The sequence below is a fragment of the Heteronotia binoei genome, chromosome 13, assembly GCF_032191835.1.
Source record: "Heteronotia binoei isolate CCM8104 ecotype False Entrance Well chromosome 13, APGP_CSIRO_Hbin_v1, whole genome shotgun sequence".
Taxonomy (NCBI): Eukaryota; Metazoa; Chordata; class Lepidosauria; order Squamata; family Gekkonidae; genus Heteronotia; species Heteronotia binoei.
Window position 1 is genome coordinate 4161797 of NC_083235.1, and position 18776 is coordinate 4180572.

General features: G+C 51.8%; 1 protein-coding gene across 1 annotated transcript in view; it reads left to right on the forward strand.

Annotated features, from left to right (window-relative positions):
- RFX1 (regulatory factor X1) overlaps nucleotides 1-18776 on the forward strand; it is a 118531-nt gene that overhangs the window by 54812 nt on the left and 44943 nt on the right. The window contains exons 3-7 of the mRNA XM_060252666.1: nucleotides 920-1029; nucleotides 3744-3827; nucleotides 8265-8357; nucleotides 11174-11269; nucleotides 13606-13701. Coding sequence (XP_060108649.1) covers nucleotides 920-1029; nucleotides 3744-3827; nucleotides 8265-8357; nucleotides 11174-11269; nucleotides 13606-13701 — 479 coding nt within the window. The remainder of the gene's footprint in view (nucleotides 1-919; nucleotides 1030-3743; nucleotides 3828-8264; nucleotides 8358-11173; nucleotides 11270-13605; nucleotides 13702-18776) is intronic.

Consider the following 18776-nt stretch of genomic DNA (forward strand, 5'->3'; position numbering starts at 1 on the left):
AAAGGGCAGCTTCTGGGAGAACTCTCTCAGCCCCACCCACCCCACAGGGTGTCTGTTGTTGGGGGAGAAGACATAGGAGATTGTCAGCTGCTCTGAGTCCCTGGTCCAGAGAGAAGGGCAGGGTATAAATCTGCAGTTCTTCTTCTCCTCCTCCACGTGCACCTGCTAGGATGGCCTTGGGTCAGCCATAGCTCTAGCAGGACTCGTCCTTCAAAGGGCAGCTTCTGGGAGAACTCTCTCAGCCCCACCCACCCCACAGGGTGTCTGTTGTGGGGAAGGAAAGTAAAGGAGATTGTGAGCCCCTCTAAGATCCAGAGTGAAGGGCAGGGTATAAATCCGATATCATCTTCTTCCTCTTCTCGTCTGCAAGCCTTCCCAGAACAAGCAGAGGAATACGAGCCACGTCTTCGCCTTCAGTTAGAAACTGCAGTGACAGAAACCTAATGAGGTGTTAGATCAGCAGGCCCCAACCTTTCTCAGCCTGTGGGTACCTTTGGGATTCTGACACAGGGTGGTGGGTGCAGCCATAAAATGGGATATAGACCCCCCCCAACCCCCACCGTACACACAGGAACCCCAAATGCAGAGGACAAGAGGAGTAATTTTTTAAAAATACACTGTGGAAGAAGAGTGGGAGACAAACACAGAGCCAGTCATATTTCCAGTGGCCAGTCAAGAAGCCATACTGGGCAGGAAGGTGTCGGCAGGGAGGCATCAGCCGACACTTTGGGCTGCACGCTGGGGACCTTGTGTTAGACGTTCTTCCATTTCTCGAGGCCCCGAGTCCCATCTTGCGTTCCGCTCACTGATCTCTTCTGTTTTACTTTTGCCTTCCTTTCGGACGCCGGAGAGCAGGGCCTTTCTTCGACCGCCTCTCTGGGGTCATTGCGTAAAACCTTCCTCTTCTGCGTCTCTACAGAAGGCTCCATGCGGCCCAGCGACACGGTGTCCGAGTCCAGCCCAGGCTCCACAGCCACGCAGTCGGGGGTGCCGACCCAGGTGGTCCAGCAAGTCCAAGCGACGCAGCAGGTACGGATCGCGACGGAGCTCGTGGTGACAAAAGTAGATGTGATACACCAATTTGGGACGTCTCTTTAAATGTGGAGAAATCTCTTTAAATTGGGAAATCTCTTTAAATAAGAGCCCCCGTGGCGCAGAGTGGTAAAGCTGCAGTACTGCAGTCGGAGCCCTCTGCTCACGACCTGAGTTCGATCCCAGCGGAAGCTGGTTCAGGTAGCCGGCTCCAGGTTCTCAGCCTTCCATCCTTCTGAGATTGGTCAAATGAGTCCCCAGCTTGCTGGGGGGAAAGTGTAAAAGACTGGAGAAGGCAATGGCAAACCACCCCGTAAAAAGTCTGCCATAAAAACGTTGTGAAAGTAACGTCACCCCAGAGTTGGAAGCAACTGGTGCTTGCACAGGGGACCTTTCCTTTCCTTTTATTGAACAAGAGCCCCGTGTTGCAGAGTGGTAAAGCTGCAGTACTGCAGTCCTAAGCTCTGCTCACAACCTGAGTTCGATCCCTGGCGGAAGCTGGGTTTTCAGGTAGCCGGCTGGAGGTTGGCTCAGCCTTCCATCCTTCCGAGGTTGGTAAAATGAGTACCCAGCTTGCTGAGGGGAAAGTGTACAGGACTGAGGAAGGCAATGGCAAACCGCCCCGTAAAACATCTGCCGTGAAAGCTTTGTGAAAGCAACGTCACCCCAGAGTCAGAAACGACTGGTGCTTGCACAGGGGACCTTTCCTTTCCTCCTGCTTTAAATGTGGGACCTGCCTAGGAAGATCTGGGTTGGTTTTATGGTTAAGGGCAGGAGTCCCCATTGTGGTGTCCCTGGGTGCCACGGTGTCTGGCGACACCTTTGCCGGCACTCGTCAAGTCTTTTTAGAAAGCGGGTGGGGCTTTTGCCCACGAGGGCTACTGATTGGCCAGTGGAAATCTGTTGAGGAATGACTATTAGAGTTATGCATAACCTCACCCCCGACAGGTTGTGGCTGGCTCTGCCTCTTGTGGCAGCCATTTTGTGGCTGGCTCTGCCTCTTGTGGCAGCCATTTTGTGGGCGGCCTCGCCTCTTGTCAGACAGGAGAACGACGTAGCTTGCTTTGGGTCCCCATAAATGAAGTAAAATAATTCAAACATTTTAAAAAATGGCGAAGAGCACGTGGCCAGGCTTGTTTCTTCCTGAGGGAGAGGCACACAGACCTTTTAACTAGGGTGGGTGGTTTGGAGTTTGAGTTCCTGTATTTTTGTTCCACAAACTGCTCTTAAATCATTCAAAGAGAAGTTGCTGCTCTCAGCTGGCCTTGGCAGCTCCCCAGGCCTGTAGCTTATGTGGGGGGGGGGGGGGGGCGGGGATAAAATTTTAGGTGGGGGAGCTGTGGGGACCAAAATGACGTGACAAATGATGTCACGTTTTATTTTAAAAAAGAAAAAAAAAAACACCTGGGCAGCTGACCTCAAGATAAATAAAAACCTTGCATGTTTTAGGAGACAAAACTAACGTAACTCTGTGTTTCCTGCTAGCAACCAAAGTTTGATTTTTGTGTCGTGCTCTTGATTTTTAAGAAATGAAATGTGGGGGGAGGGGGGGTGAATAATAGGATGTCTGTATGACATACCTGTATGGGGGAATAAAAGGGGTCTTGTCTGGGCCGATGGACTCTTGTCCATGCAAGCAGCTTTCCTGCTGATTTATGTTGTGCGGTGAGTCCAAAATCACTGCGTGTTTCTCTCCCTCTCCACCCTCCTGATTTTCATTCTTGTACCCATTATGGAAAATGATGATGATGATGATAATAATAATAATTTTTATTTATATCCCGCCCTCCCCGCCTAGGCAGGCTCAGGGCGGCTAACAACATTTCATAAAACATACAGTAATAAATAAGGCTTTAAAATTAACAATATAGAACTTTAAATTTAACATCACTAAAAACCAATCAGTATAATTAAAATTTATAACTTAGTCTGACATTGACGGTGGCATTTGACGCTAATTCTGTCAGTGTATACAGTATTTCCAGTGGTAATCCTTAATTAAACAGCGGTAATCCTTGATTAACAGCCCTTGTTCAGCCGTCTGTATATGCTAGCCTGAAGAGGGTGGTCTTGCAGGCCCTGCGGAACTGATCAAAATGATGGAACTAGATGCATGTTTTGGGGATCGGTGTATGGTGTTCTGCGGGATGGGAGGGAAGAATGAGGTGAAGGACGCACCATCCAACCCCAGGGAGGGGGCCTGTTACTTCCTGAGTCCAACAGGCATCCAGCCAGAGGAGAACCCCAATGCCAAAGAGAGCCCCACGGAGCTGTTTGGAGGGGCCCTAAAGGTTGAGCAGGGGGTTGATTGGCCCGGGCCCCACTGCAGCTACAGGCCTGCAACTCCCTCTGTTGAACGGGGGGAAAAGAAATTCTTTGCTGGCTGGATTTCTCTGAGAGGGAGGGACGGTGGCTCAGTGGTAGAGCATCTGCTTGGTAAGCAGAAGGTCCCAGGTTCAATCCCTGGCATCTCCAAAAAAGGGTCCAGGCAAAAAGGTGTGAAAAACCTCAGCTTGAGACCCGGGAGAGCCGCTGCCAGTCTGAGTAGACAATACTGACTTTGATGGACCAAAGGTCTGATTCAGTATAAGGCAGCTTCATATGTTCATATGATTTATACGTGGCGTGGACCACCCGGGGGCAAGATTTTACCTGCTGTCGCTGTGAGTTGTCTCCATTTGCCCTGATCCTGCGCTCTTTTGTTTTGGCAGAGGCTCCTGGTGCAAGCCAGCGTGCAGACCAAGGCGGGAACGGTCTCCCCTCTGCAGCTCACAGGTGTTCAGGTACCCCAGCAGGTAAGTTTGGTTTGTCTCCCGGATGCTGCCTCAGTCTCTCTCCATATGTCCACCTGTGGTCATTAGGCAGCCGCCCATTGGCTGTTCCACCCCTCTTAGAGCAGCCCGTTTGGCTCACCCAGACTGAGGTAGCCAAACTTGCTTAAGAGCCTCTGACTCTATAGCAGGGGTTGGGAACCTCCATCCCGAGGGCCATATACAGGCCTCGAGGTCACTTGGTGTGGCCCTCGGGGATTGCTGGGCCGAACCGAGCCATATGGCAGCCTCCCTGGGGCCTGGCTGGCCAGTGAGGATCGTGGGGCCCAGCCACGCTGTGCAGCAGCCTCCCCAGGGCCAGGCAAGGATCACAGGGCCCAGATGTACTGTGCGACAGTACTGTGTGTACTGGAGTGTACTGGAGAGCCAGTTTGGTGTAGTGGTTAAGTGTGCGGACTCTTATCTGGGAGAACCGGGTTTGATTCCCCACTCCTCCACTTGCACCTGCTGGCATGGCCTTGGGTCAGCCATAGCTCTGGCAGAAGTTGTCCTTGAAAGGGCAGCTGCCGTGAGAGCCCTCTCAGCCCCACCCACCTCACAGGGTGTCTGTTGTGGGGGGAGAAGATATAGGAGATTGTGAGCTGCTCTGAGTCTCTGATTCAGAGAGAAGGGCAGGATATAAATCCAATATCTTCATCTACCTCACAGGGTGTCTGTTGTGGGGGAGGAAGGGAAAGGAGATTGTGAGCCACTCTGAGACTCTTCGGAGTGGAGGGCGGGATATAAATCCAATATCTTCATCTACCTCACAGGGTGTCTGTTGTGGGGGAGGAAGGGAAAGGAGATTGTGAGCCGCTCTGAGACTCTTCGGAGTGGAGGGTGGTATATACATCCAATATCTTCATCTACCTCACAGGGTGTCTGTTGTGGGGGAGGAAGGGAAAGGAGATTGTGAGCCACTCTGAGACTCTTCGGAGTGGAGGGCGGGATATAAATCCAATATCTTCACCTACCTCACAGGGTGTCTGTTGTAGGGGGTGGGAAGGTAAAGGAGATTGTGAGCCGCTCTGAGACTATTTGGAGTGGAGGGCGGGATATAAATCCAATTTCTTCTTCTTCCCTGGGGCCTAGCTGGCTGGCCAGAATTGCTGTAGGGCCTTGAAAAGTTACTGTCACCGTTCAGTTTGCACTTGATTATCCCAGAGGGTGTGGCCTAATATGCTAATGAGTGTGTGACCTAATATGCTAATATTAGGGGACGTGGTCTAATATGCTACTGAGTTCCTGCTGGACTTTTTCTACCAAAAAGCCCTGGACCTATGCTTTTGCCTAGGGCGGCGGGCCAGGGGTGTGTGTGTGGGCCAGATTAGGCTCTCCCACATGACTTCAAACAGAAAAACAATTGTTTGCATTAATTTTGCTGGCCTGAATCATTCTCGCTCGGCGGAGCACTGTTTTTCAAGTTGATCATTTTTTATGGCCCGTGAATGATGTTATAAATATCCATATGGCCCTCGGCAGAAAAAAGGTTCCCCAGCCCTGCTCTGTAGCATGACTCCTGATAGTAGCTCAGTAAGAAGGAATATAGGACAAAGCAAATGATTACCATAATTTCCTTGGCGTCCAGGAATAATAATAAAGCAAAACATAAGAACAGAAGTAAGAAGTAGATTGAACATAAGCTGTGATGTGAATGGCAACATTGTTGTTTGCAAGCCTAACCACTGTGGAAGATTTGTATTAAGGAATTGAAACGGAGAAATTAAAGCACCTGGAGAACTTAGGCTAAGAAACTCTCTACGTGGGTCAGTGTGCCTCAGGCCATTACAGGGAAAGTCGGTGCGGTTAGCCCTTCAACCTTCACTCTGTTTTGTCCTCCACTCTGCGGTCATAAGAACATAAGAGAAGCCATGTTAGATCAGGCCAATGGCCCATCCAGTCCAACATTCTGTGTCACACAGCCGCCAAATATATACACACACACACACACACACACACACTGTGGCTAATAGCCACTGATGGACCTCTGCTCCATATTTTTATCTAACCTCCTCTTGAAGGTGGCTATGCTTGTGGCCGCCACCACCTCCTGTGGCAGTGAATTCCACATGTTAATCACCCTTTGGGTGAAGAAGTACTTCCTTTTATCCGTTTTAACCTTTCTGCACTGTAAAGGGGACCTGCCCTGTCCTGGAGAGCCCAGGCAAACCTGATCTCATCAGATCTCAGAAGCTGAGTAGGACCGAACCTGGAAAGTACTTGGAAAGGAGACCTCCAAAGGAATACCAGGGCTGGGACACAGAGGCGGGCATTAGCATAAAAAAGGTCAAGGTAGTCCCCTGTGCAAGCACCAATTATTTTCGACTCTGGGGTGACATTGTTTTCACGGCAGACTTTTTACGGGGTGGTTTGCCATTGCCTTCCCCTGTCTTTTACACTTCCCCCACCCAGCAAGCTGGGTACTCATTTTACCGACCTCGGAAGGATGGAAGGCTGAGTCAACCTGGAGCAGGCTACCTGAACCAACTTTTGCTGGGATCGAACTCAGGTCGTGAGCAGAGGGCTTCGACTATAGTACTGCAAAATGTCCAGGCCCCAGTAGGGATTGCTGTAGATCACCATGACTTCCACGGATGCAAGCACATGCTCTCTCTCTCTTTCTCGAGCCAGTTTGGTGTAGTGAGCTAGAGAGCTAGTTTGGTGTAGTGGTTAAGTGCGTGGACTCTTATCTGGGAGAACAGGGTTTGATTCCCCACTCTTCCACTTGCAGCTGCTGGAATGGCCTTGGGTCAGCCAGAGCTCTCTTATCTGGGAGAACTGAGTTTGATTCCCCACTCCCCCACTTGCAGCTGCTGGAATGGCCTTGGGTCAGCCAAAGCTCTCTTATCTGGGAGAACTGAGTTTGATTCCCCACTCCCCCACTTGCAGCTGCTGGAATGGCCTGGGGTCAGCCAGAGCTCTCTTATCTGGGAGAACCGGGTTTGATTCCCCACTCCTCCACTTGCAGCTGCTGGAATGGTCTTGGGTCACTCATAGCTCTTGTAGGAGTTGTCCTTGAAAGGGCAGCTTCTGGGAGAGCTCTCTCAGCCCCACCCACCTCACAGGGTGTCTGTTGTGGGCAGGAAAGGTAAAGGAGATTGTGACCGCTCTGAGACTCTGAGATTCAGAGTATTGGGCAGGATATAAATCCAATATCTTCTCTCTCTCTCTTTCTCTCACACACACACAGACAAAAAAAAACCACCCTCCAAAAAGCAGAAATTGTAAAGGAGACAAGGCATGAAATGGCTTAAACTTACCTGCCATCTTAAATTAAGAAGACATTAAATCAAAAGAGTTTCCGGCTCATCCTTAGGAAGAACTTCCTTATCGTTAGAGCAGTTCCTCAGTGGAACAGGCTTCCTCCTTGGGAGATGGTGGGCTCTCCTTCCTTGGAGGTTTTTCAACAGAGGCTGGATGGTCATCCGACAGCAATGAAGATCCTGTGAATTTAGGGGGAGGGATTTGTGAGTTTAGAGCAGTTTCTCAGTGGAACAGGCTTCCTCCTCGGGAGGTGGTGGGCTCTCCTTCCTTGGAGGTTTTTCAACAGAGAGGCTTGATGGCCATCTGACAGCAGTGAGGATCCTGTGAATTTAGGGGGAGGTGTCTGTGAGTTTCCTGCATTGTGTAGGGGGTTGGGCTAGATGACCCTGGGAGGTACCTTCCAACTATAGGATTCTATTAGGAAGAACTTCCTGACAGTTAGAGCAATTCCTTAGTGGAACAGGCTTCCTCCTCGGGAGGTGGTGGGCTCTCCTTCCTTGGAGGTTTTTCAACAGAGGCTAGATGGCCACCTGACAGCAATGAGGATCCTGTAAATTTAGGGGGAGGTCTTTGTGAGTTTAGAGCGGTTCCTCAGTGGAACAGGCTTCCACCTTGGGAGGTGGTGGGCTCTCATTCCTTGGAGGTTTTTCAACAGAGGCTAGATGGCCATCGGACAGCAATGACGATCCTCTGAATTTAGGGGGAGGTATTTGTGAGTTTAGAGCGGTTCCTCAGTGGAACAGGCTTCCTCCTTGGGAGGTGGTGGGCTCTCCTTCCTTGGAGGTTTCTCAACAGAGGCTAGATGGCCACCTGACAGCAATGAAGATCTTGTGAATTTAGGGGGAGGTGCTTGTGAGTCTCCTGCCTTTTGCAGGGGGTTGGGCTAGATGACCCTGGAGGTGCCTTCCAACTCTATGATTCTAGGATTCTGTCTTTTGCCAGACTTGCATGGAGGCAGTTCTGGCAGACGTTCATGTTTGCTTGGAAGGCGGCTAATGAAGAAATATTCATATCGCGTCCATTTTGCGGCAAGAACGGGTGCGACGTGTGCCCTGGGAGCAGACCTTTTGCAGTCCATCCACCAGCTTAGGCTTCTTCAGAGCCAGCCCGTGTCCAGCGATTAACCACCCTCTCTCCTCTTGTGTCGCTTTGTCCTAGCGGCTGGTGGTGCAGAGTACTTCGCAAGCAAGTAAAGGAGGAGCAGTCACCCTGGCCGTCCACAGCGTGCAGCAAGTCCACTCTTCGCCTGAGGTGAGTGGCCAGAAGCTCAGACGCTTGAGGAAAGCATGCTTTAGATCAGGGGTATCAAACATGCGGCCCTGGGGCCGAAACAGGCCCTCGGCGGACTCCTATCAAGCTCCCAAGCAATTGGCTGTCGCCTGTTTCCTTCTCCCTCTCTCTTGCTTCCTTCTGCCAGGCTTGCTCAATCGCACAGGAGCTACAGAGCAAAGCCTCTATTTTCTCCATTGGCTGAGGCGCCTCCCTTGGGGAGGAGGGGGAGCTTGCTTTTGCCAGGCTCTCTCAGTTGCACAGCAGAGCCACTGAGCCAAGCCTCCCTTCCTTTTGGCTGAGGCTCCCTTTCTGGCCCTCAGGGAAGGAAGGGAAGAGCCGAAGCTTCCTTTGCCCAGCTCCCTAGATCCCGTGGGAGAGATACAAAGATACCTTTAAAACCAACGAGTGCTAATGTTTTAAGCACGTTTTATTTTAAGGTTTTTTGTCTGCATCCTTTATAAAGTTTATGTCTCTGCTACCTAATTTAAATGGGGACACATATGGCCCGGCCCGACATGGCTGGGCCCGACAAGGTCTCATTTATGTCCGATCCAGCCCTCATAACAAATGAGTTCAACACCCCTGCTTTAGATGTCCCATCTGACCATGAGTCCTGAGAATTGCAATCACGGCTGCTTCCAGACTGTCGGCTCAGGGTGGCATCAAGCTGCCGCGAAGGTGAGCTGGCTAGAAAAGGAGTGCCCGGGAGCATCCAGATGTGCATGGCCTGCTCTCGGAACAAGGACGGGCCACGGGCACCTTGAAGGAGCGTCCAGAGTGCTCACGCCCCGGTCTGCCCCTCCCCAGGCACTTCCTGGCTGTCCAGACGGCCAGGGAGGCACCTCAGAGCTGCCTTGGAAACCAAGTACCACTTCAGAAGTGTGCTCTTGGGTCAGTTTTCCTGAGCTAAGACAATTTTCCAGAGCTAAGACACATACATTGGCCACTGTGTGCCACAGAGTGTTGGACTGGATGGGCCACTGGCCTGATCCAACATGGCTTCTCTTATGTTCTTATCTGGGAGAACCGGGTTTGATTCCCTACTCCTCCCCTTGCAGCTGCTGGAATGGCCTTGGGTCAGCCATAACTCTGGCAGGAGTTGTCCTTGAAAGAGCCGCTTCTGTCAGAGCTCTCTCAGCCCCACCCACCTCATAGGGTGTCTGTTGTGGGGGAGGAAGGGAAAGGAGATTGTAGGCCGCTCTGAGCCTCTGTCCTTGAAAGGGCAGCTTCTGGGAGTGCTCTCTCAGCCCCACCCACCTCACAGGGTGTCTGTTGTGGGGGAGGAAGATAAAAGAGATTGTGAGCTGCTCTGAGATTCGGAGTGGAGGGCGGGATATAAAACCAATATCATCATCATCATGCAAGGTATTATCAGGCAGTTTCATGAAGACCTAATGTTTCTACATAAGCTTATGGAGGACAAAACGTCTCCATGCTTCCTTTCCCACAGGCTGGTGTTCAGATAGCTCGAGGCCGAAATATAAGAAAAAGTTTTTTCCTTGTGTCCTGAAAATTTATGATCTCCAGGGCTTTTCTTGTAGCAGGAACTCCTTTGCCTATTAGGTCACACACCCCTGATGTAGCCAATCCCTCAAGAGCTTACAGGGCTCTTAGTACAGGGCCTGCTGTAAGCTCCAGGAGAGTTGGCTACATTAAGGGTGTGTGGTAGGGTTGCCAAGTCCAATTTAAGAAATATCTGAGGACTTTGGAGGTGGAGCCAGGAGACTTTGGGAGGTGGAGCCAGGAGTTTTTGGGGATGGAGCCAGGAGCAAGAGTGTGACAAGCAGAATTGAACTCCAGGGAGTCCTGGCCATCACATATAAAAGGGACTGCACACCTTCCCTCCATTGGAAATAATCAAGGATAGAGGCCCCTTCTTTGGGGGCTCATAGAATTGGACTCCCTGGCCCAATCCTTTTGAAACGTGGGGGGTATTTTGGGGAGAGGCACTGGATGCTATGCTGAAAATTTGGTGCTCCTACCTCAAAAGACAGCCCTTCCAGAGCCCCAGATACCCGCGGATCAATTCTCCACTTTTTTTATGGGAATAAGTCTCCATAGGGAATGATAGAGTTCCCAGCAGACATTTCCCTCCCCTCCCCTCCCTCCGCTTTCTGATGACCACTTTCTGATGACCAGGGGATCCCCTGCCCCCACCTGGGGATTGGCAACCCTAGTGTGTGGCCTAATATGCAAAGGCGTTCCTGCTACAAAAAAAAAGCCCTGTTAATCTCTCATTTGAGAGTCGAACCTTGGATTTCCCTGCCCCAGGAGGAAAAAATTACACCCCTGATGCAGCCATTCCTCCTGGAGCATCAGTAGGCCCTGTAAGAAGAGCCCTGTAAGCTCTTGGAGGACTGGCTCCATCAGGGGTATGCAGGGGTGGAATTCTAGCAAGAGCTCCTTTGCATATTAGGCCACACCCCCTGATGTAGCCAATCCTCCTAGAGGTTACAGTAGGCCTGTAAGAAGAGCCCTGGAAGCTCTTGGAGGATTGGCTACATCAAGGATATTATGCAGGGGTGGAATTCTAGCAAGAGCTCCTTTGCATATTAGGCCACACCCCCTGATGTAGCCAATCCTCCCGGAGCTTACAGTAGGCCCTGTACGAAGAGCCCTGGAAGCTCTTGAGGGATTGGCTACATCCGGGGGTGTGTGTGTGTGTGTGGCCTAATAGGCAGAGGAGCTCCTGCTACAAACAAAGCCTTGGAGGGACCTGACATCTGGCCAAGTGGGAGGGAGGGAGCACCCGCTGTGCTGTGCTCCTTGGTAACCTCCCCCTGCTTGCCTTGCAGCGCTCCCCCGTGCAGAACAGCAGCTCTTCAGCCAAACCAGGACCAGTGCAGCAGCTCCAGGTCCACGGAGTCCAGCAAGTGCCTGTTGCTCAAGAGGTATTGGATGTTTACTTCCGGGAGAGTTCAGAGGTCACTGCCCAGCCCGCATCACCCAGCTGAGTTTTAGGGTAGTGAGAACCGGGTCTTGTCAAAGGGTCATGCTGATGACATCCAGCTCTGTCTACTGATGGACAGCAGTCTGACTGTCCCAGAAAATTGTGACCTGGTGCTTCAAGCTGTGGGTGCTTGGCTTAGGCCAGGGGTGGCCAAATTGTGGCTCAGGAGGCACGTGTGGCTCTTTCAGACATATTGTGTGGCTTTCGAAGCCCCCACCGCCCTGTTGGCCAGCTCTGAGAAGGCATTGTCTCTAAACCACTTCCCCAAGCCAAACCAGCCAGCAGCTTGGAGAATGCATTTAAAGTTGCTTTCTTTCTATCTTCCCCTCCCCCTCAACTATTTGCCTTTCTTCCTTTCTCCCTTTCTCCCTTCCTCCCTCTCTCCCTCCCTCTCTCCCTCCCTTCCTTCCTCCCTTCCTGCCTCCCCCTCCCTCCCTCCTTTTCTCCCTCCCTCCCTTCCTTCCTGCCTGCCTGCCTCCCCCTGCCTGCCTCCCCCTGCCTGCCTCCCCCTGCCTCCCTCCCTTCCTTCCTCCCTCCCTTCCTCCTCTCTTCCTCCCTCCCCCCTCCCTCCTTCCTCCCTCCTCTCTTCCTCCCTCCCTCCTCCCTTCCTCCCTCCCTTCCTCCTCCCTTCCTCCCTCCCTCCCTTCCTCCTCCCTTCCTCCCTCCCTCCCTTCCTCCCTCCCTCCCCCCTCCCTTCCTTCCTCCCTCCCCCTCCCCCCCTCCCTCCCTCCCTCCCTCCCTTCCTTCCTTCCTTCCTTCCTTCCTTCCTTCCTTCCTTCCTTCCTTCCTTCCTTCCTTCCTTCCTCCCTCCCTCCCTTCCTTCCTTCCTTCCTCTCTCCTTCCCTCCTTCCTTCCTTCCTTCCTCTCTCCTTCCCTCCTTCCTTCCTTCCTCCCTCCCTTCCGTCCCTCCTTCTCTCCTTCCCGCTCTCAAACATCTGACATTTATTCTATGTGGTCACCCCTGGCTTAGGCTGAGCCAACTGCAGCTGAATCCAGCAAAGACTCAGGTCCTTTGCCTGAGTCGTGGCAGTCCACGGAGGGAAATCCCCCTCCCAGCTTTTGGGGGCGCGCCTCTTACGTCGGAGCCCAGGGTGAGAAGCTTGGGGGAGCTCTTTTTCTAGCAGTAGCTCCTCTGCCTATTAGGCCACGCCCCCCTGATGTAGCCAGTCTTCCTGGAGCTTCCAGTAGGCCCAGTACTAAGAGCCCTGTAAGCTCTTGGAGGATTGGCTACATCAGGGGTGTGTGGCCTAATAGGCAGAGGAGCTCTTGCTAGAAAAAGAGCCTTGGGTAAGACAGTTGGTCCCCTTCTGAGTCGCCTTCTTTGAAGATGAAGAAGATATTGGATTTATATCCCACCCTCCACTCCAAATCTCAGAGTCTCAGAGCGGTCACAGTCTCCTTTATCTTCCTCCCCCACAACAGATGCCCTGTGAGGTGGGAGGAGCTGAGAGAGCTCTGACAGAAGCTGCCCTTTCAAGGACAACCTTTGCGAGAGCCATGGCTGACCAAAGGCCATTCCAGCAGGTGCAAGTGGAGGAGTGGGGAATCAAACCCAGTTCTCCCAGATAAGAGTTTGGGCACTTCACCACTACACCAAACTGACTCTCCCTTACCCTCCATAGAATCATTGAATGGCCCACTTCTTGGACAGGTTGACCACAGCTTTGGTGTAGTGGTTAAGTCCATGGACTCTTATCTGGGAGAAGCAGGTTTGATTCCCCACTCCTCCACTTGCAGCTGCTGGAATTGGCTTGGGTCAGCCATGGCTCTGGCAGAGGTTGTCCTTGAAAGGGCAGCTTCTGTCAGAGCTCTCTCAGCCCCACCTACCTCACAGGGTGTTGTGGGGGGAGAAGACATAGGAGATTGTAAGCCGCTCTGAGTCTCTGAGTTCAGAGAGAAAGGCGGAGTATAAATCTGTAGTCTTCTTCTTCCTCTTTGATAAAAACAAGAGTTTTGTGGATTGAGTGTACAGCTCCCCAACCCCCCCCCCCCCCCCCAAAAAACATGCACGTTTCATTTGGGTGCATTTTGTCACCCCTGGAATTATGACTCTCGGCATGGCAAACAAGCCCGTTTTGTAGGACAGCCAGGATGTCTCTTCCCTGGTCTCCTTGGATGGCCAAGGGTGTTTTGCCCTGTGCTTCCTTGCCCTTCTTTCATGCCAGGCTAGAGGCGTCCTTGGGGCAAAGGGCCCTTTTGCTCCCCCCCGCAAGCAGATTTTGCCCACTTTCTTCTCTAACGGCCACTAACAGAAATCTGATGTGTTTCTCCCGACAGAGATCTGTTGTACAGACAACCCCCACGACCCCCAAAGCTGGCACGGTGCAGCAGCTCACGGTTCAAGGACTTCAGCAGGTTCATGTTACTCAAGAGGTGCGTGTCTCCGTCGGTCTGTGGGATGCCCCTCGTTTGGAGTTGGGCAGATCGTGTCAAAATTCAGCTGGGCCGGATTTTGCCAGAGATATTATGCAGAGATCGTAATCAAAGCCTTTTGCGCCCATTCTTGTCTTTAATTCCAAATGAGATACCTAAACCCCACTCTTGAAGCAACCGTAACCTTCCCAGTCCATGAATGGCTCTTCAGATCTCCACCTCCCCTGGTCTACCTAAGGATAGAATCAATGGTCATTTTGTAGGAAAATAGGTGGTGGAGCTCATTACCGTAACTCATTAGCATATGGTGCCCCCTGCCAACCAAAAGCAACCCAACGCAAGAAAGAAGGCCTCGGTCGAGCGAGGCCTGCTTGGACCTCGCTCACCTGGGGCTCTCCATGACCACCACCCCCCAGTCAAAAGGCTGCCCAAAATCACATCAGAAGTGGAGAAAGGGTGGCGTGGGCTTCTCCAAGGGGTGAATGAGGGCTGCTGGGAGTGTGGCAAAGCCCCTAGTGGCTGGCTGGCTGCCTGCTCTCCTCATCCAGGGATTGTTACGCAGCTGCACCTCCTATTCAATGGACAAAGTAGGGGGGGGGGAGGAAGTGGGAAACCGTCAGAAAGGTTCAGGAGCTGTGCTCCTGTGAGCTCCTGCTGAATCCAAGGTCCGGATATAATTAGCCATCACTTAAAACTCTCTTTCCCTTGTGGGGAGTATCCTACATTGCCTTAATGTCCACTATGGCTGCCAGAGAATGAAAGAGCGATGACTTTTCGGCCAGTTTGTTGCCTCTGGGTGGCCCAGGCTAGCCTGATCTTGACTCAGAAGATAAGCAGGCTCAGTCCTGGTTAGTATTTGGTTGAAACTAGAGACCACCAAAGAAGTCCAGGGTTGCTACGCAGAGGCAGGCAACGGCAAGCCCACCTCTGCTCTTTCCTCATCCTGACCTGGGTAGCTCAGGCAAGCCTGATCCCTTCTGATCTCAGAAGCTAAGCAGGCTCAGTCCTGGTTAGTATTTGGTTGAGAAACCACCGAAGGAGTCCAGGGTTGCTACGCAGAGGCAGGCAACGGCAAACCACCTCTGCTTTTCTCTCGGCCTGACCTGAATAGCTCAGGCAAGTCTGATCTCTTCAGATCCCAGAAGCTAAGCAGGCTCAGTCCTGGTTAGTATTTGGTTGAGAAACCACTGAAGGAGTCCAGGGTTGCTACGCAGAGGCAGGCAACGGTAAGCCACCTCTGCTCTTCTCTCAGCTTGGCCTGGGAAGCTCAGGCAAGCCTGATCTCTTCTGATCTCAGAAGCTAAGCAGGGTTAGTCCTGGTTAGTATTTGGTTGAGAAACCACCAGAGGAGTCCAGGGTTGCTACGCAGAGGCAGGCAACGGCAAACCACCACTGCCTGATCTCTTCTGATCTCAGAAGCTAAGCAGGGTTAGCCCTGGTTATTCCTCAGATGGGAGACCACCAAAGGAAGTCCAGGGTCGCTAAGTCTCTTGCTTTGGCCTTGATGGCCCAGGCTAGACTGATTTCATCATATCTCAGAAGCTAAGTCAGGGTCGGCCTTGGTCAGTACCTGAACGGGAGACCACCAAGGAAGTCCAGGGTTGCTACAGAAAAGCAGACAACGGCAAACCACCTCTTGTTCATCTCTTGCTTTCCAAATGGCCCAGGTTAGCCTGATCTTGTCAGATCTCAAAAGCTAAACAGGATCGGCCTGGATGGGAGACCAGCAAAGCGTTACAGAATTGCTAAGCAGAGGCAGGCAACGGCAGACCCATCTCTGTTTGTCTCTTGCCTTGGCCTGGATGGCCCAGGCTAGCCTGATCTCATCAGGCCTCAGAAGCTAATCAGAGTCTGCCCTGGCTAGTACGTGGATGGGAGACCACCAAGGAAGTCCAGGGTTGCTACGCAGAGGCAGGCAATGGCAAGCCATCAAAGAATGTTTATCTGGATGACCTAGGCTAGCTTGATCTCATCTGGTCTCAGAAGCTAATCAGAGTCTGCCCCGGCTAGTACTTGGATGGCAGACCTCCAAGGAAGTCCAGGGTCGCTGTGCAGAGGCAGGCAATGGCAAGCCACCTAAGAATGTTTATCTGGATGACCTAGGCTAGCTTGATCTCATCTGGTCTCAGAAGCTAATCAGAGTCTGCCCTGGCTAGTACGTGGATGGGAGACCACCAAGGAAGTCCAGGGTTGCTACGCAGAGGCAGGCAATGGCAAGCCATCAAAGAATGTTTATCTGGATGGCCCAGGCTAGCTTGATCTCATCAGGCCTCAGAAGCTAATCAGAGTCTGCCCTGGCTAGTACGTGGATGGGAGACCACCAAGGAAGTCCAGGGTTGCTACGCAGAGGCAGGCAATGGCAAACCACCTCTGTTCCTCTCTTGCCTTGACTGGGTGGCTCAGGGTATCTTGACCTTGTCAGATCGCAGAAGCGAAGCAGAGTCAGCTCCAGTCAGTATTTGAATGGGAGGCGCCCGAGGAAGTCAAGGGCCGCTGTGTGGAGGCAGGCAATGGCAAACCACCTCTGGATGTCTCTTGCCGTAAAAACCACATAGGGTGGCCACGGGTCAGCTGAGGCTTGACCACGAAAAAAAAAGATATGCCACTTCCTGCTGTTGCAGGGTCCCCCTTGATGCAAACCAGGGGCTGTTTTGTAGAAAAAGAGGTGCCGAAGCTCATTAGCACAACTCATTTGCATTACTCATATGAACATATGAAGCTGCCTTCTACTGAATCAGACCATGAGTCCATCAAAGTCAGTATTGTCTACTCAGACTGGCAGCGGGTCTCCAGGGTCTCAAGCTGAGGTTTTTCACGCCCATCTGCCTGGACCCTTTTTAGTTGGAGATGCCATGGATTGAACCTGGGACCTTCTGCTTCCCAAGCAGATGCTCTACCACTGAGCCACAGCCCCCTTCATGGCTCCCCAGTGTCTCAAGCTGAGGTTTTTCACGCTTACTTGCCTGGACCCTTTTTAGTTGGAGATGCCGGGGATTGAACCTGGGACCTTCTGCTTACCCAGCAGATGCTCTGCCACCGAGCCACCGTCCCACTTTAGAATGAGTTTCAGTTCTCATCTATATGAACATATGAAGCTGCCTTGTTTACTCAGACGGGTAGCAGCTCTCCAGGGTCTCAAGCTGAGGTTTTCCACACTTCTTTGCCTGGACCCTTTTTAGTTGGAGATGCCGGGGATTGAACCTGGGACCTTCTGATTACCAAGCAGATGCTCTACCACTGAGCCACTGTCCCTCCCTTATCATATGAAGATGCCTTATACTGAATCAGACCCTGGGTCCATCAAAGTCAGTATTGTCTACTCAGATTGACAGCGGCTCTCCAGGGTCCCAAGCTGAGGTTTTCCACACCTCTTTGCCTGTACCCTTTTTAGTTGGGGATGCTGGGGATTGAATCTGGGACCTTCTGCTTACCAAGCAGATGCTCGACTGCTGAGCCGCAGCCCCATTCATGGCTCTCCAGGGTCTCAAGCTGAGGTTTTCATGCCTACTTGCCTGGACCCTTTTTCGTTGAAGATGCCGGGGATTGAACCTGGGACCTTTTGCTTACCCAGCAGATGCTCTGCCACTGAGCCACCGTCCCTCCCGACTCCTTTGCATATGCCACACCGCCCCCCTCCCCCCCGAAATCACTGGAAGGTGTGCTGAATTATATCAGCTCAGCATCTGCCTTAAAATGCTTTCTGAATTAGAATTGTTGTCCTAAAACCTGACTCCTATTGTACCTTTTAAATCACTTCCTCCTCTGTGGCCGCAGTGGCACGAGGAAGGTTTTCAGCTGTCTCTTTATGTTTTATTTATTTATTTTATTTATTTGGTTGATTTATATTCAGCCCCTTCCCATACGGGCTCAGGGTGGATCACAGTCATAATAAAACAGTTAAAATGCAGCAATAAATCAGCAATATACAAGTGAAACATAGCTCAAAAAATATACACAGGCGGGCAGGCACATAATTCAGATGAAAAAACAAATATTTCAGCTCATTGCAGCCCATTTTTTGTGGGGGAAAATATTAGAAAGTTTGTCAGATTTTAAAGTTCAGCAAAATTCTCACAAGGGGGTTTGAGCAATGGAGCCCAGAAGCAAGTGGTGGTGGGGGGGGTGTAAGAAAGAAAGAGCACAATAACATTTTGAGGTTCTAGAGATCCGTTCCTGTGAGCTCCTGCCCAAAATGAGGCCTGGTTCAAACACAGAAGAGCCAGGAGATGTTGAACATATGAAGCTGCCTTATACTGAATCAAACCCTCGGTCCATCAAAGTCAGTGTTGTCTACTCAGACTGGCAGCAGCTCTTCAGGGTCTCAAGCTGAGGTTTTTCCATGCCTCTGCCTGGACCCTTTTTAGATGGAGATGCCGGGGATTGAACCTGGGACCTTCTGCATGCCAAGCAGAGACTCTACCATTGAGCCAGGTCTCAGGTCTTTCCCATCACCTCCTGCCTGGTCCTGTTAACTGGAGATGCCAGGGATTGAACCTGGGACCTTCTGCATGCCAAGCAGAGGCTCTACCATTGAGCCAGGTCTCAGGTCTTTCCCATCACCTCCTGCCTGGTCCTTTTAACTGGAGATGCCAGGGATTGAACCTGGGACCTTCTGCATGCCAAGCAGAGGCTCTACCATTGAGCCAGGTCTCAGGTCTTTCCCATCACCTCCTGCCTGGTCCTTTTAACTGGAGATGCCAGGTATTGAACCTGGGACCTTCTGCATGCCAAACAGAGGCTCTGCCACTGAGCCAGGGTCTCAGGTCGAGGTCGTTCCCATCACCTCCTGCCTGGTTCTTCTAACTGGAGATGTCGGGGATTGAACCTGGGACCTTCTGCATGCCAAGCAGAGGCTCTACCATTGAGCCAGGTCTCAGGTCTTTCCCATCACCTCCTGCCTGGTCCTTTTAACTGGAGATGCCAGGGATTGAACCTGGGACCTTCTGCATGCCAAACAGAGGCTCTGCCACTGAGCCAGGGTCTCAGGTCGAGGTCGTTCCCATCACCTCCTGCCTGGTTCTTCTAACTGGAGATGTCGGGGATTGAACCTGGGACCTTCTGCATGCCAAGCAGAG